General features: G+C 42.3%; 1 protein-coding gene across 3 annotated transcripts in view; it reads right to left on the minus strand.

The window, feature by feature from the left end:
* Positions 1-5,936: 5,936 nt before the first annotated feature.
* Positions 5,937-26,220, minus strand: part of LOC113656400 (von Willebrand factor A domain-containing protein 7-like) — a 28,045-nt gene continuing 7,761 nt past the window's right edge. For 2 of the 3 annotated variants that reach the window (XM_047811914.1, XM_027167668.2), the window contains 11 exons: positions 20,083-20,263; positions 18,811-18,980; positions 18,115-18,239; positions 17,669-17,785; positions 17,350-17,508; positions 11,778-11,910; positions 11,511-11,663; positions 11,322-11,405; positions 10,966-11,234; positions 10,385-10,678; positions 5,937-6,868 (listed from right to left, as the gene is read on the minus strand). In XM_047811914.1, coding sequence (XP_047667870.1) covers positions 6,479-6,868; positions 10,385-10,678; positions 10,966-11,234; positions 11,322-11,405; positions 11,511-11,663; positions 11,778-11,910; positions 17,350-17,508; positions 17,669-17,785; positions 18,115-18,239; positions 18,811-18,980; positions 20,083-20,263 — 2,075 coding nt within the window. In that variant the 3' untranslated portion in view covers positions 5,937-6,478. The remainder of the gene's footprint in view (positions 6,869-10,384; positions 10,679-10,965; positions 11,235-11,321; positions 11,406-11,510; positions 11,664-11,777; positions 11,911-17,349; positions 17,509-17,668; positions 17,786-18,114; positions 18,240-18,810; positions 18,981-20,082; positions 20,264-26,220) is intronic. The other variant, XM_047811913.1, reaches the window with a different exon arrangement.

Consider the following 26,220-nt stretch of genomic DNA (forward strand, 5'->3'; position numbering starts at 1 on the left):
GCAGGCAAAACAGGTCATAACACTGAAAAGGAACAGAGAACAGGAACAGGAGCAGAGAGCAGGAGCAGAGAACAGCATACACCAAACACCAAAAACGACCAACAACATTGAAGTGAACAGACAGAGTATATATGGTGAACGAGAACCAATCACAAAACAGAGACAGACAAGGACTAAGACAAAACACCTGGGGAAGAGATTGAATGTAATTAGTGTCCATGGTAACAGATAGGTGGGCGGGGTCAACAATTAACATCAGGGAGAGACGGCAGACAGAAACAAGGGGAAAACACAGACAGACACATTACAGATAAACATATTTACAAATATACTCATTTCATCCGGAATGAAGGGGAGGTCAAAGGATCAGGAAGAGGACAAATAGAAATGGTAGTAGTAATAGCAATAATAATGCTGATACAGCCATTAATAGTAATGATAATAGTAGTAGTTATAATAATAATAATAATAATAACTGTAATATTGATAGAGCTATTAATGATAAGGTATTATAAAGCTGCCGCTGATAACCCTCATGGCCATGGCATATTATAGGTTTTGCGGGATCCATGGTCCCAAAATCCATCCCCATCCCGAGCCGTCCCACACATGCCACGCTTACCCTGTTTGTGTGTGTGTATGTTTTTTTTTGTGTGTGTGTGTAATAAATATGGCTGCTTTCACTGTTATACTTATGATATGTTTGTCAACTAGTGTATAATGCATTAAAAAAGCATGGCATGAAGCATGGAACCAGCCCAGGCTGCCATGCCCATGCCACACTCTATGTATGTGCTTTTTATATATATATATTAAATATATATATATATATATATATATATATATATATATATATATATATATATAATGCTCCAAATGAATGTGTGTGCACCTCATCTAATATGTTATGCATTAAAACAGCGAGACAAATGCTGGGCCAGCCGGAGACAAGAAATATCAGACAAAAGTACAAGCTGGAGGGCGAAAGTCCAATGCCACCGGCCCAACATCACACCCACCCACAGCTAATCAGAACCACACTTGGCAGGGACTAGTATGTGGCTCATCCTAACAAGTTAATTAACTTGTTAATTCAGAAAAACAGAGTAGATTTTTTTTCCTCAAGTGAATGCAATACGCTTCCGTAATAGGCACTGCCTGCAGTTTTAAATTGTTGAATTTTCACGTGTGTTTTTATTCACCGCACGGAGAGCAGGAAGAAACAGAACAGCAGCGATACACTAAATGCATAGTACAACAGTGACACCTATTGGTAAATGACTATATTACAACACTCCCACTTAATTTACAATAGCATTAAGCCATGTTATAGTAAAGAACACATATTACCTTTGACAAAAACAAAACAAAACAAAGGAAAATATTCAATAGTGTCAAGATACAATAAACTATACTAACACAAACTAGTAATATCTTTTTCTTCTTTGTCCCTTTTTTGTCCTCTTTTTGCCATGTTACTGGTATTGACACTGTCTTTTTTTTTTTTTACTTCTGATTTACATCAGCTGGGGTTGCAACAGGGTTAGCATCATTCATGCCATACATTCGAAGAATTGCTTCAATGTAATGGTTCTGATGAAGAAACATACATTTATTCTCCTTGTCTTGGATGACCGAGATACCCAAGATATAGGAAAGTTCTCCCATGTCCTTCATCTTGTAGCGCTTCTTAAGAGCAAGTTTCAGCTCTTCCATACTTTCCATCGACTCTGTGATTAGTATCAGATCATCAACATACACAGCTAATATCACCAGCTCCGGTCGAGATCTTACAAACACACATGGGTCAGATGTACTCTGATTGAAGCCAATGTTCTTCATGAACTCTGTAAAGGTTTTGCTCCAGCAGCGAGGAGATTGCTTCAGCCCGTAAATTGACTTCTTCAGTTTGCATACCAAACTATCCTCTCCTGATTTGATGTATCCCTCTGGTTGTTCCATGCAGATTTCCTCATCCAGATGTCCATTCAGGAATGCAGTTACTACATCCATCTGATGTACATATAAATTGTTCTGAACAGCGAAAGACAGTAATGTACGAATTGAGTTACAATAAATCTTACCACGGGTGAAAAAGTCTCATCGTAGTCAAAGCCATACTTCTGTGATTTATATTCCAAATCAGCCGCATCCTGCCATTCCGTTGCGTTAGGACTCATCATTGCTTCTTTCATTGTACTTGGTTCTTCAACACAACAAACACCAGCATAATGATCAACTGTCACCAGATCAGCAAACTCATCATATCCAAAATTCTTGGGTGGTTTTCTGATTCTGCAGTCTTATCGACAGTAACATCGACTGATGTTGTCTTGTCAATTTTCACGTGAACTTCATTCTCCGATGAAGAAATGTCCACTTCTTGTTTCCAGTCAAAGTCTGACTTGTTGAAGATCACATCTCGACGAATTAGAATCCTCCTTTTTTCTTCATCAAACAATCGGTAGCTCTTTGCATTATTGGCATATCCCACGAAATGTAGCTTCACAGCTTTCTTGTTCAGTTTTCTTCTTTCTGTGTCTGGAACATGTGCATAAGCTACATAACCAAACACTTTCATGTAACTGACATTTGGCTGTTTATCATACCATCTCTTGTATGGTGTCTTTTGCTTCAGAACAGATGTGGGCAGCCTGTTCTGTATGTAAGCTGCAGTCGCTACTGCCTCTGCCCAATACGTCTTTGGTAATTTAGCATGAGAGAGCATGGTTCTTGCTGCTTCAATTAAAGTGCGATTTTTTCCTTTCTGCCACACTGATTTGTGTGAGGCACAGTTGTTTCATGATGAATACCTCGAGTCTTCAAGTATCCTTGAAGCTCTATAGATGTGTATTCTCCACCATTGTCCGTTCTTATTCTTGTTACTTTTTCTCACACGCATTGGAGAATGTTTTCTCAAATTCCTTGAATTTGTTAAGCATTTCACTCTTCTGCCTCATGAAGTATACTTTGCAACATCTAGAACAGTCATCGATAAAAGTCACAAAATACTTTGACCTACCAATAGACAGTCTGCATGGGACCACAAACATCACTATGAACCAACTGCAATTTGTGTTTGGAACAGATTTCTCCCACTGGCTTGTGAGGCTTTCTAGACAGCTTGACTTCAAAGAAGGCTTCACAGAAGAGAACTTTTTCTGCAGAAAAGTCAAATCCATTCACCAGATTTTTATGTTCCTTCAATTTGGTGGTGTGACCCAGTCGCTGGTGCCACACGCTGGCTGTTACTAATGCACTTGACACACAATGACAGTCAAGTGAATTTCCCTCGACATCCAGCTGATACAGCCCATCAGATCTTTGTGTTCCCATTCCTCAGAGATCTCCATTTTTACTACGGATGTAACAGCGAGATTTTTTGAACTGCACCGTATTTCCTCCTCTAACAGCAGCTCCCACTGAGAAAAGATTCCTGGATAGCTTTGGAACATACAGCACATCAAACATTGTAACATTTTTGACATCATCGACTTTGAATGTCATTCTCAGCTTAACATTACCAAGTCCTAGGGCATCAACCACTATGCCGTCACTGAGAATTTCTTCATGACACGTTATATGCTTTGATGATCCAGCGTTGATCAACCACTCGATCTGTTGTGTCACTTTATCCTGGTTAGTCTCTTTAGAAATAAAAGCACTCTCAGACGAATTTTCTCAATGTTCACATGTTATGTTTTTTGCTTTGTGGGTTTTATTCCTTCGGATTTTATTCCTATTTGTTTTACTTGGACAACCACGCTTGATATGTCCCTCTTTCCGACAATTGTAACATCTTCACGAGTTGGATCTATCAGTTCTCACCATCTTGGAGTTGGACTGCATATCACCGTCAATCTGCTTTCATCAAATGTTCCATTTGAAATTTCCAAGTTGCCCAGTTCTCTGGCCCACTCAGCTTTTCAATAAACAGTCTATCCTCCATTGTGAATTCCACAATACTGTTTATATCACACAAAATCCTGTGTAAAAGCAACCTTTTTTAGCGAGGATCTGGGCCCATAACCTGTTGAATTTTCACGTGTGTTTTTATTGCGCATGGAGAGCAGGAAGTAACCAGGAAGTAACAGAACAGCAGTGATACACTAAATGGCATAGTACAACAGTGACACCTATTGGTAAATTACTATATTACAACATAAATAACCTTTATGCAGTGTGGGTTTGGGTGTGTGACCGAGTGCCAGTTTGTGAGTGGGTAGGAACACACACTTATAATCTTGATAATCATGTGAATGCTGATTTAAACAAAGAGGGAGACTGGAGCAAGTAAAAATATTCCCTTCTGCTCCAACATTCCACAGCCAGGATTCCCCTACTCCTTCATTGTCACATTTCTCAACTGTAGCAGCAGTAGAGATCTTCCATCCAGCCTTCTAATTCTACCACCTGCCCACTGGATTCACTCCCTTCCAGTTTGCTCTAGACCATCTCACAAGATCTTCTAAACTTTATCCCCATGATCATCAATGGATCCCTAAAATCTTTTAATGTACCAACTACCTTCAAGAGTGCAAGGGTTTTCCCCCATCCTGAATAAACCTGCTCTGGAAGCATCAGACAACAGTAACTGTATACTGGCATCACTTCTCTCTTTTCTAAAAAAAAAATCTTTAAGGCATTGTGTACAATCAACTGTCTGTCTATCTCTCACAGAACAACCTGCATGCAGACTCCACTGGTGTCTCACAGGGATCAGTACTCCTCTCCCTTTCTCCACTGCTGGTAGGTCTACCTATGAAAACAATTTATCCTCTGCAAATGATCTAAAATTCAGCTTCATGTCTTGTTTTCAACCTGCCTAAATTGTAATATTCCACCCCACTGCTGAGCTCCCTCTTCTGGATTCCAGTAGCTTCACGTATCAGATTCAAAACACTGATGCTTGCCTAAAAAGCCAAAAACGGACCAGCTCCCTCATACCTTGAAGCTCTTATCACTCCTCACACTGCACTTTGCTCCCTCAGATCTACCAGCACTGCTTGACTGGTCCCACCATCTCTCAGGACAAGAGGAAGTCATACAGCAAGACTCTTTTTGTTCTGGCACAGAGGTTGTAGAATGAATTTCCCCTAAAGGTCTGAACAGCTGAGTCACTGGCTGTTTTAAAACGAGGGGTGAAGACCTACCTTTTCCTGAAACACTTGTACTAGCAATGTTTAATAAAAAACAAACAAACAAAAATCCAAGCTGAACAGATTTAGGTTGATGGAATCCTAAGTCTATAACCTAGTTCCTTCAAAACTATGTGCAAGTGTACCAAGAAGAATTGATTGCTGTTTTGTAGTCAAAGGGTGGTCACACCAAATAATTCTTGGACTTGGATTTCTTTTCTGTTCATTTAATTTCCATTTTGTTATTTAATAAAAATTCTAGATAAGCATTTTTTTCAGACGTGCCTAAAACCTTTACACAGTATTATATATAACTTTTGTACATTCTGCTAAAGGGTGTCTGAAACATGCCATAATAATAAAATATTCTTTATTTGCTGAAATTTTTTGTATATTTATAAACATCACCATAACACCTTTTAAGGTAAGTGGGTTTGATTATTTCTGATTGCAATTGTATCTGTACAATTTTTTGCTGTTTAGATCATTTTTCCATATCACCACTCAATAACTATTCAATACAGTTATATAAATAACAGCACATTTTCTTCAGTTTATTATTAGGATTTAGTGAATTGTCCACTAAAAAGGCCAGTGTTTATGAGTTGTTAAATGTTGAATATTGATACAATTGTGTATTAGAATGAGTCAATAACTATAAAAAATAACTATCAGCTGACCAATCAGAATAGAGAATTAATAAGCATTGTGGAATGAAAAAGAAGATTTAAATGAAGTTAGTATTCATAAACATATAATTTATATCATAGCAACCCAAAAGAACATAAAATCAAGAAAAAGAGTGAAAAAGACACATTTAATGTACAGGTATATGCACAACAAGGCTCAAATAAACTTGTACAAGTAACATCCAGCCATCATATCTGTATGTCTAGTTTCAATTATAGTACCAGAAAGTAATTCAATTTAATTAAAACATATACAATTAATACATTTTATTAACTATCCCTCATACAAATTCAAACATGAACTCTATACTAGAACCTACAAAATTACTCTTTTTTAGTAATAAATAAAATTATTAATCTTATAATGCTATACTGCATGTAGATATAATATATTGTAAAATCAATTAACTTTTTTTATTTTAAATCTAGCACATACACAACATTACCCAGTCATTTAAAAATATTTTTTATGTTTTGACTTAAAATGTTTGTTTTAATTAAAATAAAAAGTTTATTTATAAAAGTAAAAATTGCGAGCCCTTTGATATTTATTTCCTTCTTCTTCTTAACAAACTTAAAAGCATTTACTTCTACATGTATAAAAGCATTACTCAAAGGGTATTATATGCAGTAGGCTAAAATATAATGTTTTTAGAGCTGCATGAATTGGAAAAGTAAGGTAACTATATTCATACAAAGGCAAATTGGTAAAATCAAGAAAAAATCTCCACCATAAGTGAGTAAGCTTGGTGCAGCTGTAGCTCTCAGAGATTTGAAGCAGGTGGCAACATTTCCCACTGTATCCACAGCAACCATCTCCAACTCTTGGAAACAGCAAGAGGAGCTGTAGTTTACCATTGTGATATTCATCCCTGTTTCACTGAGCACAGTAGTACCATTTCCTTGGAGAACTCTCACAGTTTGAATACCTGACCCATCAGTCATGTTGGCAGTGAGGTACCAGGAGGAGAGCTTGCAGTTGCCTGAGCATTCAGAATTTATGGTAACTGCCTTGCACACTGGAGGAGTAATATCCGTTATCTAAAGAAGTAGGAAAAAAAACATTTGAATTTCAACACCATTATTCCCCAGTGACTTGTATGCAATGACGATAATGTGTGGTAGTCTATAAAAACAACACCAGGTTATGTTGGTTCCCTGAGAAGGAAACGAGATGCTGCGCCAGGGCTGACTCTATGGAAATAATTCTTTGAGGAAGTGGTTTTTGAAGCATGTCTGAAGCTTTAATGGCTCGTGAAGGACAAGTGAGGAAGTGATTATGTGCCAGCAAGTCCATATGAAGGCATCTACATCACATTACCCCAGTTCTATTTGTCTGAAGGAAGAGCAAATCTATGCTCAGGGCGTGGCCAGTGACGCAGCATATTGTTCCCTTCTCATGGAACCGGGTTACATATGTAACCTGGTGTGGTTCCCTTTCAAGAGAACTCAGTGCTTCTTCAGGGCTGACACTATGGGAACATCAATACCAATGCTGACACGCACTGTTAGATGACTATGCCTTATAGGCCTGAGTAATGGCCTCCACAACCCAGTGCACCGGGTGCTGTTTGGAACCCGGATTACCCCTTTTCTGGCTCCCAAAACAAACAAGCAGTGAGGAGGAGTTACACCACAAGCACGAGCAGTGGACATAAGTCCTCAAGGCCCTTACAGGGCAAAGCAAATGCAGCCTTTCCTGTTCTGTTTTCCTGCCGACTCATGGGGTGGAGGACAGTAGGACTGCAGGATGACTGGACAACCTGCCATCCTGGGCCCCTGTAGGGACATATCCTTGAAAGTCCAAGGCTAGGTGCAGAGCTGTCATCAGGGACAGAAAGTTCTCAGAGGCTGACTCCATGGGCTTAAAGCGGGCTCCTAACCAAGGAGGCCCCAAGAACAGGTTTGCAGCGATGGCGGCCATGTACACCTTCAAAGTAGACAAAGACAGGCCTCGAGAAAAACAAGACTGTGGGAACTCCAGCACTCTACTGCAAGGGCAGTGAACTGGATCCTGAAAGCGTTCATCACCCTAGAGGCGAAAAAGTCTCCACTTCATAGCATACAGCTTCCTAGTGGAGGGAGCCATAGCATTCAATAGAGTCTCTGTAACCTCAGATGAGAGGCCTGCCTCTAGGAACTGGTCCCCCTCAGGGGCCAGGCTCATAGATTTCACATCTTGGGGCAGGGGTTTAGGATTGCCCCCTGCACCTGAGAGAGGAGATCCCATGGAGTGCCATCTAGGAGGGAGACTACATCCATGAACCAAACCCAAGAGGGCCAGCAAGGAGCAACTAGGAGAAGATTGACTCATTCAGGGTGCACTCTGGCTAGGGCTTGTGGGAGGAGAACTACCGGGGAGCTATCTTCCACGTCTGTACCAAGGCCCAAACTCGCTCCACCACCTGGGGCTGGAAAAGCCACTCCCCGGGCCTTAGCACCTGCCTCAACAGGAAGTCTGCCTCCCAATTTACATACCCTGTGATAAAAAATCACACTCAGCGAAAGAAATCTAGAGCAGAAACTGCTGCGCCAACCTGAACAGGGGGCACAAATGCAGACCACCCTGATGATTGATAGAGGAAACCACTGCAGTGCTGTCTGTGTAGGAGGTGTAGGAGAAAGTGTTTCAACTAGAAACACAGCCCTCATCTCCAGGCAATTTATGTGCCCGAGTGGGGCACAGATGTGCCTGCATGGTGGTGGAGTCCCAAATTATCCCCAAACTGTTCTCTAAGAAGGAGAATGCACACACTTTCTGGGTTCAACCTGAGAGCTAGAGACCTCATAATAGCAAGCACAGCATCTTAACTATCCGCCATAGCCACTGACTGTTCCAGAATGAGCCAGTCATCCAGGTAAATTCAGTACACGGATGCCCAGAAGATACAGTGGTGCCAGGGCAGCATCCATGCACTTTGTAAATGTGCATGGTGAAACCTTATAACCTTTTTTAGGCCTATCATCACAAACCAGTTCTTGTACCTGATCTGGGAAGCAATAACCTTAGGTGTGAGCATGCTGAACTTGTAAGTCTTCAGAATACAGAGCATGCACTATGTTATCAGCCCCACTGAGACATTCCTGGCAGAAGTTCCATGCTGCCAGGTGGTCTGAGAGAGGTGTTAGCCTCTCACAGTGCTCGCCTTGCCTACTGCCCTGAAACATCAAGCTGGGTGGGGCTCCCCAGGAGGCAGCTCCACATAAGGAGCATGGGCGGTCATAGCTGAACACAGAATCACATTAGAAGGCATGGTAGACAGCAGGGAGTTTCTTTGGAAACCCTAGCCCTAGGACATTAGGATTTTTTCTGACCACAGATGCGCTCCTTTAGCAGGTCAACTTGTGTGCAGCACTGCACCAGCTTAACCTACAGGATTGTAGGCCTTCTGTAAAAGGTTGAGGAGAATAAGCAGGCACAATATGGTTCATTTTACAGCCTCAACACCACAATGACACCTGCATGGAGGTGGAAGGCGGTAGCGATTGTCAGGCTCAGAGCGGACAACGCTAACCTTTCATTGGACTAGACTAAGCTAAGCTTAATAACAGTCTGATCACCTCCAGGAGCTAGTTGAACACCAGAGAATGTGGTGGCAATACGACTGCCGCTTGGCTGGAGTACAGTCAAATAAGTGCAGATTTAAACAAAGCACAATAATAGTTCTTCGTTTAAGTCGGGAGAAATCGCAAAGTGAGCTCCCGGGGTTGAAGCAAAGATATTAATCCGCAGAGAGGCTGAGAAAAAGGACTTACCCATCTCTCATTCCTTTTCCAATAACTTAGCCTGTAACTTTCATGACAGAAGCTGATGCGCTGCCTTGACAGACGTGGAATTCCAGCCTGAAATGCAGCGAGCCAGAAAGGAGATTGCGAAAAGCAATTGCTCATTGGAGTACAGCATAATCGCTTGGTTACATGTCCTTGCCGAGCCATTAAATTGGCATGTGTGCACATAGAGCTTCAGACTCCACTTCCACAAAAGAGCATTCCCATAGCGTCAGAACTGATGCAGCGTCCCTTGAAAGGGAGACCTACACATTGAAATTCTGATTTTTTTTTTAAGTGAAAAGGAAGAAAAGCTTTTCTTTTCAACTGAGGCAGGGGAACATCAGCTGGTATCTGGTTACAAAATGAATTGAGTAGATTGATATGTGTTTTGTTAAGGTATTTAGCCATCCAAAGTGTCACCAAAGTATGACATTCACTATGTTAGGAAATCACACTTAGGTTTTAGACCACATTAGGCAGATGGACTGTTTTCCTCATTGTGTGTTTACTCAACATAATGTTTGCACAAAGATAGTCAAGGTGAGAGAATTTTAGTGAAATCTATTTATCATTTCCTTAGCTTTGGGTGTTGAGACATTCTATATGCATGAAAAAATCCCAAAATATTTTCTATCCAAAATCTGTTTTTTCATTATTTCTGGATGTCTGCCAATTATTAGTCAGCTATAACAACTTAGGATTTTTTTTAATAACTGATTTTAGCCATAGACAATTAATTTACAGCAACCTGTGATATTTCTAAGTGATTAAGTTAAAAGTTATTACCGGAGCAATGACAGAAAGATGCAGCACAGCATAGTTGAAGTCACTTCCATCAGGGGCTTCAGCTTCAATTGTCACAGTTACATCAGTTCCAGAGGGAGTATTTTCAGGGACAGTCAGGTTTACTGTGCCATTTGCACTGCCCCCATTCTCCAGAGCTATGAATGTGTTATAGAAAGTCTCAAAATTGTGATCACTGTTTACATTCATTTTAAAGGTTCCACCAGAGCCCTGGGTTGCAACTAAGTAAGGCAGAGTGAATTGTTTTCCAGGTTCCATTGTTCCAACAGGTGGAGTCTGTGGTAAAAAGATTCAAGTTTTTGTTAATTTTTTATTGCACTTAATTGATAAATTACATGAGTTTTCATGCCATAATCAACAAACAGTACAGCAGAGGCAATGACAGAATCACAAGCAATCAAGGCAAGAAAAAAGGTAAAACTGGGAAATCAAAACAGTTAACATACTCTTGGTGTGTGTGTGGCTGTTTGAACACAGGTGTTTTCATCTTGCATCGTCAAATTTACTGGGAGTAAATTAATATTATTGTTATTATTGTGGGATATTTTTAAATGCAGACTTACAGTAATGGTCACAGTTGATGTTTGGAATCGAGTTGGTGACTGTCTCTGCAAGTTGATATTTGAAGATCTAGAGGAACTGATTTGTCCAACCAGCCGAACAGTAAACTCTCCTGCTGGGATGCTGTTGAAGGTCACTAAGTACTGGCCACTAGCTACCTCTTCTAGTGACCCATTAATAGAGTTTGAATTCAATGCTTCAACCAGAGACAACTCTGTAGGCCTCACACTCTCCCCACCAACCATGGTCACCAGCAGGGTGATATTGGTGTCTGAATGAAAGGAAAACAAAGAAGAAGCACATAGAAGAAGTTTTTATTCATAGTGACTGATGATCACATGCAGGACCATTCACTTACTTGCTGCAGGTCGGCTGTTTAATACACCATAGCTTTCTTGTGAAAGTTCAACAAAATCAAACAGGAAATCAACATTGCTTTGACCTGCACAGTTAAAAAAAAAAAAAAACACATCCTTTTATTATTTTGTAATGTATTCGTTTACAGCTAGGAGAGTTTTTTTTTTTTTTTGAAGAAAACTGATTTTACCAACAACTCTGATGCTGTAGGGCTGTGTTGATTTAAAGTCAAAAACCCACCATCCAGTCCGCTCTGCAATATTTGGTTGCACTATGTGGAAGTTACCAGCTTTCTGAAAAAGCCCCAAAGCCCCATTCAGTTCAGTGCTGCTCTGTGAGACTCCTGAGTTAGATAATAGCATCATTATAAAAGTTTAGCACAGTATTGCATAAAGTTGACAGTACATGAATGTTATAGTGGTTCCTAAGTCCAAGGATTGTTTCCCAGTCTACACACCTGAGGGACTACTGATGGTATAATCTAGAGAGTTGCCTGTAATGAAGATTGTCAGGTTTTGCACAGAATCATCCACAAAAGCTGAGAATTTCTCAACTTTTCCTGGGTTTCGTACAGCCTGGAATATATTGACCTGAAGAAGCAGAAAAGTGAGTGTTAATTATTATTCAATGCTTATATAAATATGCTAAGTTATTATTATTATTATTATTATTATTATTATTATTATTATTATTATTATTATTATTATTATTTATTAATCTATTTATTTTTTGCATAGCAGATCATTTCATGCTAGTCTTTATTGGTAAAAACAAAACAAAAATGCAGAAACCAAGCAGGAGTAATAAAAGAAGTGTGCAAAAAGAGTCTTGGCAAATACCAAAATATTTTATAGATTTCATATTCTTTAGTTTAGTCATGTCTAATCCATAAAGTGCTAGGTAGGGTGTAGGTTTTTGTTTCTACTAAGTCTGAGACACACACCATTCGACCAGATCTAGAACTACTATATTTTAGCAGCTATAAAAGACTTAAACTAAAATATCCAATCTTGACCCTAGTCAGCTGTCTAGCAATCTTACATGTACTTAGGTTTTGCATGTGTAGCCTAAAGCTTGCGGTGAGGTTTCATTTGCAAAAGACTGATTTAATCGTAAGCAGAGTATACAGAACAAAAAACAAACAAAAACTCACTTAACCTTACTGAACCTAGATAACTAAAATGCATACACCAGTTACAAAAAAAAAATATATAATAAGAATTTATTTTTATAAATCCAAAGCACTGAAGTATCAGATTCTGCCTTCTCACTCTACCCTAGTTTCAGTTTCGTTTTTCCGGCATACCGTGTTGGATTTCGGCCGGGTGTGTTCCAAATCGTGGATTTTCCTTTTTGCTTACTTTTTCAGCCCTATTTTCAGATATATTGATCATTTTTGTTTTTTGCTTCGGAGGACTAAATCCTTGTTGGATTATTCATTTGTTTTCGTTGAGATTTTTACTGTTTCCTGGACTCACCCTTCTTGATTTTTCTGTCAGGTCTGTTTTTTTGTGGATTCCTGTCTTCATATTAACTTGTTGAGGAGCTTTTTGTTTGAACTGTTATTTCTGTTAGCCCTGTGACTGACTGATTTTGTGTTGGATGTTTCCTGCTATTATTACCGAACATTCCCCTTATTAAAACTATTTGATTGGAAGTCGTATGCGTTCTGCATTTTTGGGTCCATTTCCCCCTGCACCCTGACAGTACAATCTGGCCAATCATGGACTCAGCAGAAGCACCAGACTTGCCTGCCATTCTCTCAAACCTATCGCAATCTTCTGCAGCTCATGATAAGCAGAACTCATTCGGCGTGACGGCTCTCTCTCCAGTCCTGCTGCCTCAGTCCCCACACTGCCCGAAACACCTCTAGTCATGCCCCCTGTCCGAGACCCACACCTGCTACCCCAGAACGCTTCAGTGGTGAACCAGGATTGTGCCGAGCCTTCCTCATGAAATGTGCGGTCATCTTTGAGCTCCAACCCTCCTCTTTTCCCTCTGAGCACCCCAGAGTGGCCTACATTATCTCCCTCCTGTCTGGAAAGGCAAAGTTGTGGGCCACTGCTGAATGGGAACAGCAGTCGCCCATCTGCTCCTCAGTAGAAGCTCTCTCCTCTGAACTACAGACTGTTTTTGACACCACACTCCCACAGCAAGATGCGGCCCAGGCACTGTTTGAGACTGTACAGGGAGGCTGTTCGGTGGGATAGTATGCGGTCGGGTTCCACATAGCGGTGGCTGATAGCGGAACCCCACGGCCCTATATGATGCCTTCTATCGGGGTCTCTCTCCTGAGCTTAAGGACGAACTCGCTGCTTGGGAGCTACCCCATGGATTGGATGATCTCATCTCTCTGGCTACTAGAGTAGACCGAAGGAAATGGGCACACTCGACAGCAAGACTCACGACTTGCCGGCCTTTTTGGATTCAGGAGCTGACTTACGATTCATGGACCGTGAATTGGTACATCAACTGGGCATCGAGACTGAACATGTGCACTGGATGCTTGAGCCCTGGATGGTCATATCCTCCATCAGGCCACTCATTGCACCAAGCTGCTCCAAATCACTATAGCAGAGCATCATCACGAGAGGGTGTCATTTCTGGTCATTACTTCCCCTCAGACACCTGTCATGTTGGGCTTCGCTTGGCTTTGCCAACACAATCCTCATCTGGACTGGAGCAGTGGGTGTGTCCTCAAGTGGGGTACCCATTGTCAATCTCACTGTCTCCGGCCTCCTGCACCCCAATGATTCTCCGGACCTCCGCTCAGTGCTGTCAGTTTACCATGACTTCAAGAGGGTTTTCAGTAAAGCACAGGCCTCTTCCTTACCTCCCCACGACCAATCGATTGCGCCATTGATCTCCTTCTTGGGACTTCTCCTCCTTGTGCTCATCTATTCAGACTCACTGGGCCAGAGAGGGAAGCCATGACTACATACATTCAGGAATCACTGGCTGCCGGTCTTATTCGTCTGTCCTCCTCCCCGGCTGGTTCTTTTTTGTTGGTAAGAAGGATGGTTCACTGCAACCCTGCATTGACTATAGGGTTGCTATAGAAGCTTCAAAGATTCTTAGGGTTTGCCAATTTTTACCAGCAGTTTATACGGGGCTTCAGTGCAGTAGCCGCTCCCCTTCATCGGCATTATGCCATTGGGGACTGGAAGCTTCTGGCTGTGAAACTCACCCTTGAGGAGTGGTGTCACTGGTTAGAGGGAGCAAATCAACCTTTCATTGTTTGGACCACCGCAACTTGGAATATCTCAGAACGGCCAAACGCCTGAATGCACACCAAGCTTACTGGGGCCTCTTCTTCTGCCATTTTAACTTCACCCTGTCTTATCGCCCAGGATCCAAGAACGGTAAACCAGATGCCCTTTCACGCTTACACTTCCCAGAAGAGGAAGATTATAGGACCGAAAATGTCCTTCCCACATCGGTAACCGTCCAGATTATTCAACTGGACATTGAGAGGAGGGTCCGTCAGGCCACATCTGGGCAAGCCACTCCCAGCAATTGTCCTGCAAACAGACTTTTTGTTCCCAATAACCTACGGTCCCAGGTTCTCCAGGGGTGTCATTGCTCGCCTTTGTTTTGTCACCTAGGTGTGTCCCGTACCTTGGCGACCATTCAACAGCGTCCTCCAGTTTGCGGGGGCATGCACCACCTGTGCTCAACATAAGAGCTCTCATACTCCACCGGCCAAGTTCCTTTGTCCTCTTCCTCTCCCGGGCCGACCGTTATCTCACATTGCAGTAATTTTATAACTGGATTACCTCCCTCAGCTGGCCAGACTACCATCCTCTCTGTAATGGATCGGTTCTCTAAAATGGTGCACTTTATATCATTGCCTGAGCTTCCTCCTCCAGCACGTCTTTCGACTGCATGGCTTGTCTAGAGACATAGTCTGTGATCGAGGACCCCAGTTCACATCAGGATTTTGGCTAGAGCTTTGTCGGCTACTGGGAGCTTCAGTCAGCCTGTCATTGGGATTCCACCCCCAGACCAATGGTCAAGTTGAACACTTTAATTAAGATTTGGAGGCAGGTCTTCGCATCTTATGTGCTGAGCAACCTGAGTTCTGGTCCTCCAAGTTGGTATGGGTGGAGTACGCCCACAACTCCTTGCCCTCCTCAGCCACAGGCATGTCCCCATTCCAAGCCACTTATGGCTACCAACCACCCCTTTTTACATCCCAAGAATTCGAGACTTCTGTCCCCTCTGCTCTCGCCCTAGCCAAGCGTTGTCATCACACCTGGAGAAGAGACTGCGAGGTGCTTCTTAAGTCCTCGCAGAACTATGCCCGGTGGGCTAATAGCAACTGGCGTCCGGCACCGGCTATGCACCAAGGACCTTCCTATCAAGGGGTCTTGCCGCAAGCTCACCTTGCTTTGTCGGACCATTTCCCATCTCCAGGATACTCAACCCAGTAGCTGTATGTGTTAAGCTTCCTAGGAGCTTACGTATACATCCCACCTTCCATGTGTCTCGCCTCAAGCCCGTTCAGGACTGTTCTTTGGTTCCCTCCTCCAGACCCCCTCCACACACCCGGTTCATTGACGGGGGCCCTGCATTCACTGTCCGTCGCCTCCTACACTCCAGGCATCGTGGGAGGGGAATACAGTACCGGGTCTATTGGGAGGGCTATGGTCCTGAGGAGCGTTCTTGGGTACCGGCTCGTCACATCCTTGACCCTGACCTCATCGCAGAGTTCCACAGATTGCATCCCGACCAGCCTGGTCGGTCGTCATGAGACACCCATAGGAGGGAGGGTACTGTCATATTCTGCCTGCTCACTCGGCTGTGAAACGGCCACTTTCGAGGCGGCAGCCATCTTGGCTGTGGCACTTCCGGGTTAATACCACTTTATACTCTGCCAGACTATTTAAGCACGCTGACTGCAGACACTCCTTGCCAGATTGTCTTTTTTTTTGCCAGATTGTCTTTTTCTACCCGTAAGTTTGGCCGGGTGTGTTCCAAATCGTGGATTTTCCTTCTTTGATACTTTTTCAGCCCTATTTTCGGATATCTTGGGTGGATTATTTTTGTTTTTGCTTCAGAGGACTAAAAGACCTTTTTGGATTATTCATTTATTTTCCTTGAGATTTTTACTGTTTCCTGGACTCACCCTTCTTGATTTTTCTGTCAGGTCTGTTTTTTGTTTGTGGATTCCTGTCATCATATTATCTTGTTGCGGAGCTTTTTGTTTGAACTGTTATTTCTGTTAGCCGTGTGACTGATTGATTCTGTGTTGGATGTTTCCTGCTATTATTACCGAACATTCCCCTTATTAAAACTATTTGATTGGAAGTCGTATTCGTTCTGCATTTTTGGGTCCATTCCCCCCTGCACCCTGACACTGAAGAACTGGCTGATTAAAATTAAAACCTGAACCCTCAAGAGCATCCTCATGAACTCTTACCCTGGCATCATTCTTCAAATTAGATTTTTAGGATATTTTATATACTATATTTATTTTCTTCCTTCAGTGCCAACAGCCTTCTGAGAGTTAATAGCATAATTGAATTTTATTAATACTACATGAACTGATTGCACTCAAATATTTCAATCTAGTAATTCGAAACTTGTTTTAAATAAAATTAACCATAACCAATGAAACAACGTTTTGATAAGAAATGTAATATTTTCTGTATTTTTTTTAAATAAAAAATAGATTAATAAGAGCTTAATCAAAATGAATATTTACTAAAGTAGCCAGTGTGGGGTGAAACACTGGCTGGACTGAACTTTGTAAGGTCATGGGAAGCTAGGCCAAAGTATGTCAACTAAAATGTAAGAAAATGAAATGAAAGAAAGAAAGAAAGAAAGAAAGAAAGAAAGAAAGAAAGAAAGAAAGAAAGAAAGAAAGAAAGAAAGAATAAAAGAAAATTCAATGTAATTGATGGTAATTATCTTTAGTAACTGTTAGATCCTGTTTGGGGTCACAGTAAATCTAAGTGATGGTTATAACACAACTGATATTTAGATGTACAAGTATTATATGTACATTAACAAAGTCTTTTAATTACCAGTGTAGCTCTGGAGGTAACTGGAATAATTTTAGAAGCTTGGGGCAATGCTCCTTTGGTGACCTCAATAACATGTCCTCCAGAAGCCTGAGCCAGGTCATGGTAGACATGAGATGAAACTTGCTGAGAACTAATGGCTTTAGTTAGCATAAAATTCACCTTCATTGAAAGGAAGAATATAAAATTAGCATTTACTGCTATAATATATATATATATTTCATTTTTTATGTGTCACAGATGAATACACAATTAAATATACTTTATAGTATAGATCTTTAAAAAAAAGTCTAAAATTGCATGAAAATGTGCATGTACTCACTACAGACTTTGTTCTCTCAATAAGGGCCAATATAGTATTTTTCAACATTTCATCTTTTGCATCAGCATCCGTGAAAACAAAAATCTCTGTCTGTGGTGGAGATGTAGTGAGTGCCAGCTGGGGGGGAAACAAGGTATGATTGCTGCTTGTATTAGTCAAGAATAAACAGGTATTATATAGAGTCCTGACTAGAACAAGAATTTTGAATGACTGACTTATTGACTTACTTTATCAGTAAAGTTAAATAAAAACATTTGCATTTGCTTGTACACATTAAACATTAAAATATATTTTTTTTAAAGGTACAGAACATCAAATAATCATTTTAGAATATGATTTTCTTGTCAAATACAACTGAATTAGAATATAGAATTGAATAAATAGAATGAATTGAGGACTCAATTACAACATTAAAAAGAGCATCCAACAGCTAACATGTATCATACCTGGAGTCCTGAGAGACACATTTCTGGAACATCTCCTGGAACATCTCTTCCACCTTCAGCCATAAGTGCAGTGAGTTTCTTTTTAAATAAACCAGGATCAGTTGTTCTAAAATTTGGGCCATAGTCTGAAAAGAATGTGTAGGCATATTTGTATATATACCAATAGCTGGCCAGTTACAGCAGTATAAGACATTTGTTTGCAGGTTGTATAAGACAAGCTATGAATATCAGCTTAACTATTCTCTGATCACCCGAAAAAACATTCCATTACATCCCGTTCAATAATCAATGTCCACTTCAAAATAATTTGTATGTACCTCATCAGGCTGACAGTCTGGAAAATTAATCAACAGAGAGATGTTATGTCACCTGCTAGGAAATTACTGTTAAGACCCTGAAGCGCAAAGGAAGAATTTCATTGTATAATGAAACTCTCGGTACCCTATTCACATTATAGTTTTACTTATGGATTTAATATGTAAGATCTCTACACATTGTACACATTAAACATTAAAATATCCTTTTTTTAAAGGTACAGAACATCAAATGATCATTCGAATGATCAATAATTCTTTTCTCACCAGCCTCTCTTTTTTCTCTCTGTCTCAGTTCACTATGTAATGTGTCAGATAAATATGGTTGAAATGATATTATGTGTTATTATATATTCCAGTTATAAGGAGTAATGAAACTTACCAGGGTCATTAAATGGTACCAGGATGTATTCTGAACGCTGAGCTTCTGTGTCTGTTTTGCTGTCAATGATGAATGATGTAACTCTCCTGACCTCCTCAATGTCTTCTGACATGTTGCTAGTGGTGTCTACGACAAAAGACAGCACTGAAGTCTGGCTGAATCCCATCAGTCTGCAGGACAAGGAATGACACACATAACAGAGAAGTGAAAGTGATGTGACGTACGGCTAAGTACGGTGACCCATACTCAGAATTTGTTCTCTGCATTTAACCCGTCCAAAGTGGCCCGAGACTCGAACCCACAACCTTAGGGTTAGGAGTCAGACTCTCTAACCATTAGGCCATTTCACGAAGAGAAAATAACTACAATCTAAACTGCTAATGCAAGTTTAAAATGTGTGATTTGACAAATGGACATGACACACCTTATAAATGAACACGTAAATAGGAGTGGGTATGCATTACATTTACAGCATTAAGCAGACGCCCTTATCCAGAGTGATGTACAGAAGTGCTTAAGTCTCTATCTTAAGTCTCATTAACTCTGGTTCACTAGGTTACATACTTGAGATACAGTACCATGAGTCTAATATATATATATATATATATATATATATATATATATATATATATATATATATATATATATATATATATATATATATATATGCCTCAAACAAGGAACTGCTAGTTGATGTGTTTCATGAATAAGTAGGTCTTCAACCGTCATTTGGAAATGGCCAGTGACTCAGCTGTCCAGACCCCTAGGGGAAGTTCATTCCGCCTTCATGCCAGAACAGAAAGGAGTCTTGTTGTATACTTGCCTCTTACCCTGAGAGATGGTGGGACCAGTCCAGCAGTGCTGGTAGATCTGAGGGTGCGGGGTGCAGTGCGAGGAGTGATGAGGGCTTTGAGGTAAGAAGGAGCTGGGCCGTTTGGCTTTGTACAACTTTGACAACTTTACAATTATGTGCTATTTTGTGTCGGTAGTTCATATAAAATCTTAATAAAATACATTTTTGTTTGTGGTTGTAACGTGTTAAAATGTGAAAAAGTTCAGTGGATAGCTAAAGCAGAGATAAAATCAGCTTTCTTTACAGCAGACTGGCAATTCCAATGCCCATCTACTACCACTGTTTGAGACTCACACAACAGAGGAGGGTAGATGAGGTATGGAAATATGACCTCTGCTCTGTATCTGTGACAGTAAGAGTTGAGTACAGAGATGGGTTATTGAACACTATTATATACATTGAAAGACTTTCTTTGATACCTAAGAAACTCAGTATCTCCAACAGCAGCTCTGATGTTCTGCAGTAGTTCTCTGGTAGCAGCAGTGGCTACAAATGCTGCTGTTTCATGTAGATGACCATGGCTAGAGTCTGAAGAATCCTTATTTATGCCACCATACCACCAACTTGATGGATCAAGTATTCCTCCATGACTGCACTTTCCTTAAGATGAAATACAAAAGACATTTTGTCAGAATGAATAAAAACAATTTGTTTGTCAGAGTGAAGAAAACTGATAAAAATTCATGTTTTTTAAATTATTATTATTATTTTTTTTATTATTATTATTTTGGTTTGAAAAATATTAGTAAAAATGAATATTCTTAATATTCTGGTGTAATGACCACTGACAAGACAGAGGGTTCCCATCTGATTATCATTATTTTATGTTTAGTGTTAACATTTTTTAGGCAAAAAAAGGAAGTTTATTCCACCACCTTCACCTCTGGGAGTGTCGTCGGAAACGCCTCAGCCCGGACCCGAACCGATGCAGCTGGGCTCATCGCGGATTTCGTTTCCAGAGCGACAGCGTCGCCTCAATGCTGGATTATGCCTCTACTGTGCGAGCAAAGATCATCTCATTTGTAAATGCCCAGTCCATCCAACTCGAGCCCTGGTGAGTACGGTTCAGACCGAACCCTCAGTTTCTTCACCTCTCACCACCCCAGGGCAGATTTCTCTTTCTCATATCCCCATTTCTCTCACCGCTATGATCGACTCAGGTTCGGTAGGAAACTTCATATCAGCGTCACTCGCTAACCAACTGAAGCTGACACGCGAGCGTCTCCCGTGCAGACTACGGGTACATGCAGTGACCGGCAAACCACTTAACCAAGCTCTAGTGACACAGAGTACTAGCGAGGTGACACTAACGGTGGGCGTTGTTCATCAGGAACGAATAAAGTTCCTTATCCTAGAACATTCTACTGCAGAAGTGATCCTGGGTCGACCCTGGCTAATGCAACACTGTCCCGAACTCTCCTGGGAAAAGGGTGAGATAAAGCGATGGGAGTTTTCCACAGTGCTTCTCAGGAATCCCCAAATCAAAACCAGAGTCGTCAAGTCTTCCTGTCTTCAGCACCTCCATTGAGAGCCCCACAGATAACGTCTCCGTTTCTGTGCCAAAGGATTATGATCACTTTTTTGACGTTTTCTGTCCAAAGAGAGCATCAAAGCTTCCACCTTATCGTCCTTGGGATTGTGCCATTGAACTCCTCCCGGATGCACCACTGCCGAAGGGAAAGATCTACTCGCTCACTATCCCAGAACAAGAGGCGATGGAAAAATACATTCAGGAAGCTCTCGCTCAGGGCTACATTCGGCCTTCCACCTCTCCTGTTGCATCTCCATTTTTCTTCATCTCCAAAAAGGATGGGGGCCTGCGCCCATGTATTGAAGGGACTCAACAACATATCCAAGAAGTTCCGTTATCCACTTCCTCTAGTGCCCGCAGCCTTAGAAAAACTCCGTGACGCAACCATATTTTCTAAACTTGACCTTCGTAGTGCATACAACCTCATCCGTATCCGTCAAGGGGATGAATGAAAAACTGCTTTCGTGACCCCTACCCGACACTATGAATATTTGGTCATGCCGTATGTCCTTGCTAACGCGCCCGCCGTCTTCCTGGATTTCATGCATTCTATCTTCTGAGACATTCTTAACAAGTACGTCATGGTTTACATTGACGACATCCTCATCTATTCGAGAAACACCAAAGACCATTATAACCATGTGTGTGAAGTATTGCGACATCTTCGCAATCACTCTCAAGGCCGAGAAATGTGAATTTCACCAGAAAACGATCCAGTTCCTGGGGTATGATGTATCAGAACGTGGTGTCAGCATGGACGATAAAAAGGTGGTAGCGATCACAACCTGGCCACCACCCAGCTCTATAAAGGAGCTGGGATTCACGAATTTCTACCTTCGCTTCATTCAGAACTTCAGTCTCATCGTTACTCCACTCAACACCACGCTTCGTGGAAACCCTAAGAAACTCATCTGGACTCCAGACATGCAAATCGCATTTGAGAGACTAAAAAGGGCATTTTGCGAAGCGCCAGTACTGGATCAGCCAGATCCCACGAAACCTTTCCGGGTAGAGGTGGACGCATCCTCCACCAGTGTGGGCGCGGTTCTGGTGCAAAGGACAGGCGAATCCCCCGCTCATCATCCATGTTCCTTTTATTCATACAAGTTCAGTTCGGCTGAGAAGAACTATGATATCGGCGACCGTGAACTGTTAGCCATAAAAATGGCACTGGAAGAGTGGAGACACTGGCTAGAGGGAGCCAGACATCCGTTCATCGTGATCACAGATCATAAGAATCTCCAGTACTTGAAGGAGGCCAAACGAATGAACTCTAGACAAACCAGGTGGGCTCTATTCTTTAAATGGTTTAACTTCTCCATTTCCTATCGACCAGGTTCAAAGAATGGACAAGCAGACGCACTATCACGGAGATTCTCACCAGAAGAAAAGCTGTCTCCCGAGCCCATCCTAGTGGATAAAATCTTCGCATGCCCAATTGAATGGAGCGAGGAGGATGAGATCCCAGACACTCCATCACCTCCTCCAGAATGTCTGCCTGGACATAAGTTCGTCCCTCATTCACTCAGGACCACATTGTTGAAAAGAGTCACTCGTCTCCAGGCACGGGACATCCCGGTGTGAACCAGCTGTCACCGTGCTGCAGCAGCGCTACTGGTGGCCCAATATGAGGCAGGATGTGAACCGTTTTGTCCAGGGCTGCCGGGATTGTGCAATGGCGAAGACACCCAGACAACTTCCGTGTGGCAAGCTTCTACCTCTCCCCGTTCCTCGTCGTCCATGGTCGCATTTAGGAGTAGATTTTGCCGCCGGTCTCCCAAGGTAATACAGTCATTTTCGTCATTGTAGATCGTTTTTCAAAAATGTTAAAGCTCATCCCGATGAAAGGTCTTCCTACAGCTATGGAGAGCACCTCGGTGCTATTCCAGCAAGTATTTCGCCATTTCGGGCTCACGGAGGACATTGTCTTGGATCGGGGCCCCCAGTTCATTTCCAGAGTCTGGAAAGATTTCTTCAGGCTTCTAAAAATCTCTGTCAGTCCGATTTCTGCGGACAATCTGTCACCAGCATCAGAACTCCTGGAGTCAATTCCTCCCATGGGATGAGTATGCACAGAACTCGTTACGGCAACAAACCACCGGTCTTACTCCCTTTCAATGAGTTCTAGGCTTCCAACCCCCGCTATTCCCGTGGTCCGAAGAACCATCAGAGGTAGAGTCAGTCCAACAATGGTATCGGGAGAGCGAGAGGGTCTGGGAAACCGCGCACACCCACCTCCGAAGTGCCAGTCAACGACAAAAGACTAATGCAGACGCACGATGGAGAACAGCACCCCAATACAAGGTGGGAGATAAAGTCTGGCTATCTACACACACCATACGTCTTCGCCTGCCTTGCAAAAAGCTCAACCCGGTGACCTTCCAGCTACGTCTACCCTCACACTATCGCATCCATCCCGTATTTCATGTGTCCTGTCTAAAGCCATACCACTCACCTATATCTTCTTCCTCCTCCACAGAACCTGGCATGGACACCCCCCCCCACACACACACACACACTCTAGAAGATGAATAAAACAATTTACACGGTGCGACAACTTCTGGATTCCAGGCGCCGTGGAGGACACCTCGAGTAGTGGACTGGGAAGGGTTCAGCCCAGAGGAACAGTCATGGGTGCCGAGGGCAGACATCTTAGACCCAGAGCTCCTACGTGAGCTCCACGAAGCGCATCCTGACAAACCTGCACCTCGAGGTAGAGGTTGTCCTCCCGGCACCGTAGATCGCAACGGTCCTCAGGAGCGGACCCTCAGGGGGGGGTACTGTCACGGATATGCCAGGTTCTCACGACACTTCCTTCAGATCTCAATCACCGGAGTTCTGATAATCATCACCTGGCATCACTCAACATTAATTGCTTACAGACTATTTAAGCCACGCTCTCACCTTCATTCACTGTCCAGTCTCGTATGCTATGCTTACTAACTCGACTCTCTCATTCTTCTTCTCAGTAGCGTTTCCAGATCCTGATCTGCACGTTACCAGATTCAACTCCTTATCGAGCGTGTATTTATCGGAGCACGGGCGAAGCGTCCTTCACCACGTCTCCAAGCTTTGCAGCTTTACCTCAGACCTGAACTATCAAAAGTTTTGATTTCATCTGTTTGTTCATTGTCTTCTGTATGTTACACTTGGTGCCAGAACAGCAAAGTCTTGCTGTATACCTACCTCTTATCCTGAGAAAGTCAAGTGTTTTGAAACAGATGTGTGAGCTACCGGAAGCCAGTGGAGGAAGTGTAGCAGTGGGGTGGTGTGTGAGAACTTAGGCAGGTTTAAAAAAAAAGTCATGCAGGGGAATTTTGGATCATTTGTAGAGGATGAATTGCATTTAGAGGTAGACCTGCAAGCTGAGAGTTGCAGTAGTCCAGTATCAAAATAACATGAGACTGAACAAGCACCTGAATAGTATGTGAGAATAAATAGCTGATTCATGCGTATGTTGTACAGAAGAAACCAACATGAGCATGTCACATTACAATCTTACAATTGATAGATTATGGTTACCCCAAGCCTTCGAACAGAAGAGGAGATTGAGAGTTGCACAGGGATATCGCAAGATCCTAACCTGGGGATGAACCACTGCAGTGTCTCAGAGACAGCCAAAAGGGCAGTCTCTGTGGAATGTGGCACTTTGAAGCCAGACTGGTTGGGATCATTGAGGTTGTTCTGTGAGAGATAGGCAGGCAGTTGATTATAAACAATCCTTCAAGAATTAAAAAAAAATAATAAAAAATATGCCAGTCTGTAGTCGCTCATGTCTGTGGGATACAGAGCAGGTTTCTTTAGGATGGTAATAACTCTTGCTCTCTTGAAAGTAACTGGTACATGATCAATTGATGACTGTGGTGATGAAGGGCAGGAGGGCTTGTGAGATGGTCCGGAGCACAGTGGAAAGGATTGGATCCAGGTGGTAGGATTGCAAGAATGGATGACTTGAGAAATGTGACAATAAAGGAGTAGGGGAATCCTGGTTGTTCAATGCAGGTGAAGCCAGGAAGTGAAGGTCTAGCAGATTTTCTAAATGTTCTCATTGTAAAAGTCAGTCAGGGGAATGAAGTCAGGGGAATGAAGTAGGTGGAGCCACGGGTTCTACCATTATACCCCTACAAGATAATGATTTAACTTTATAAAGTGAGATTCACTATTTTTCTACAGTTTACCTGTGCCTGTATGAACTATATAAACTGTTTAATTTAATAAAAATGTATTTGAATAAATTGAGCTTGGTAACTAAACATACAGTTGTGCTCAAAAGTTTGCATACCTTTTTTTAAGAAAACATAAGACAAAACGAGAAGACAAAACATTTTTTTTTATTTCTTATTGGACTCAAATTTATATGTAAGGCATGACAGAATAGCAAAATCGTCAAACGTTCAAAGGAAGGGGGTTTAATAAATAATAAAGACAACGACATAAAGACGATAATAAAAGCAATACAAATGAAGACACGTAACATAGACTAGACATGACGAGGGGTAAACGTAACTAATGATTCTGCGCTGCACTCGGCAACGCGGCTCACTTAAATATAAAAAGACACGATGACACAATAAGGATCAGGTGTGACGACAGGGAGGGGCAGACGAAGGCGGGGCAGACACGTGACGAAGAAGATAAACAAAAACAGCACGTGGCCAAAAGTCCGGGTTGAGTCCTGACAGTACCCCCCCCTCGAGGCGCGGCTCCCGAAGCGCCAAACCCCAACAAGGTCCAGGGGGGGGGGCGAGGCACACGGCAAAGGCAGATAGGGGAGCAAGGAACACGCCGAAGGCAGATGGGGGAGCGAGGAACACGGCGAAGGCAGATGGGGGAAGCGAGGAACACGGCGAAGGCAGATGGGGGGAGCAAGGTCCACGGCGAGGCCGGTGGGGGGAGCAAGGCACACGGCGAGGCCGGTGGGGGGAGCAAGGCACACGGCGAGGCCGGTGGGGGGAGCAAGGCACACGGCGAGGCCGGTGGGGGGAGCAAGGCACACGGCGGGCACAGCCAGCGAGGGCCGAGCGAC

This window comes from Tachysurus fulvidraco, chromosome 4 (genome assembly GCF_022655615.1).
Source record: "Tachysurus fulvidraco isolate hzauxx_2018 chromosome 4, HZAU_PFXX_2.0, whole genome shotgun sequence".
In the NCBI taxonomy this organism is placed as follows: Eukaryota; Metazoa; Chordata; class Actinopteri; order Siluriformes; family Bagridae; genus Tachysurus; species Tachysurus fulvidraco.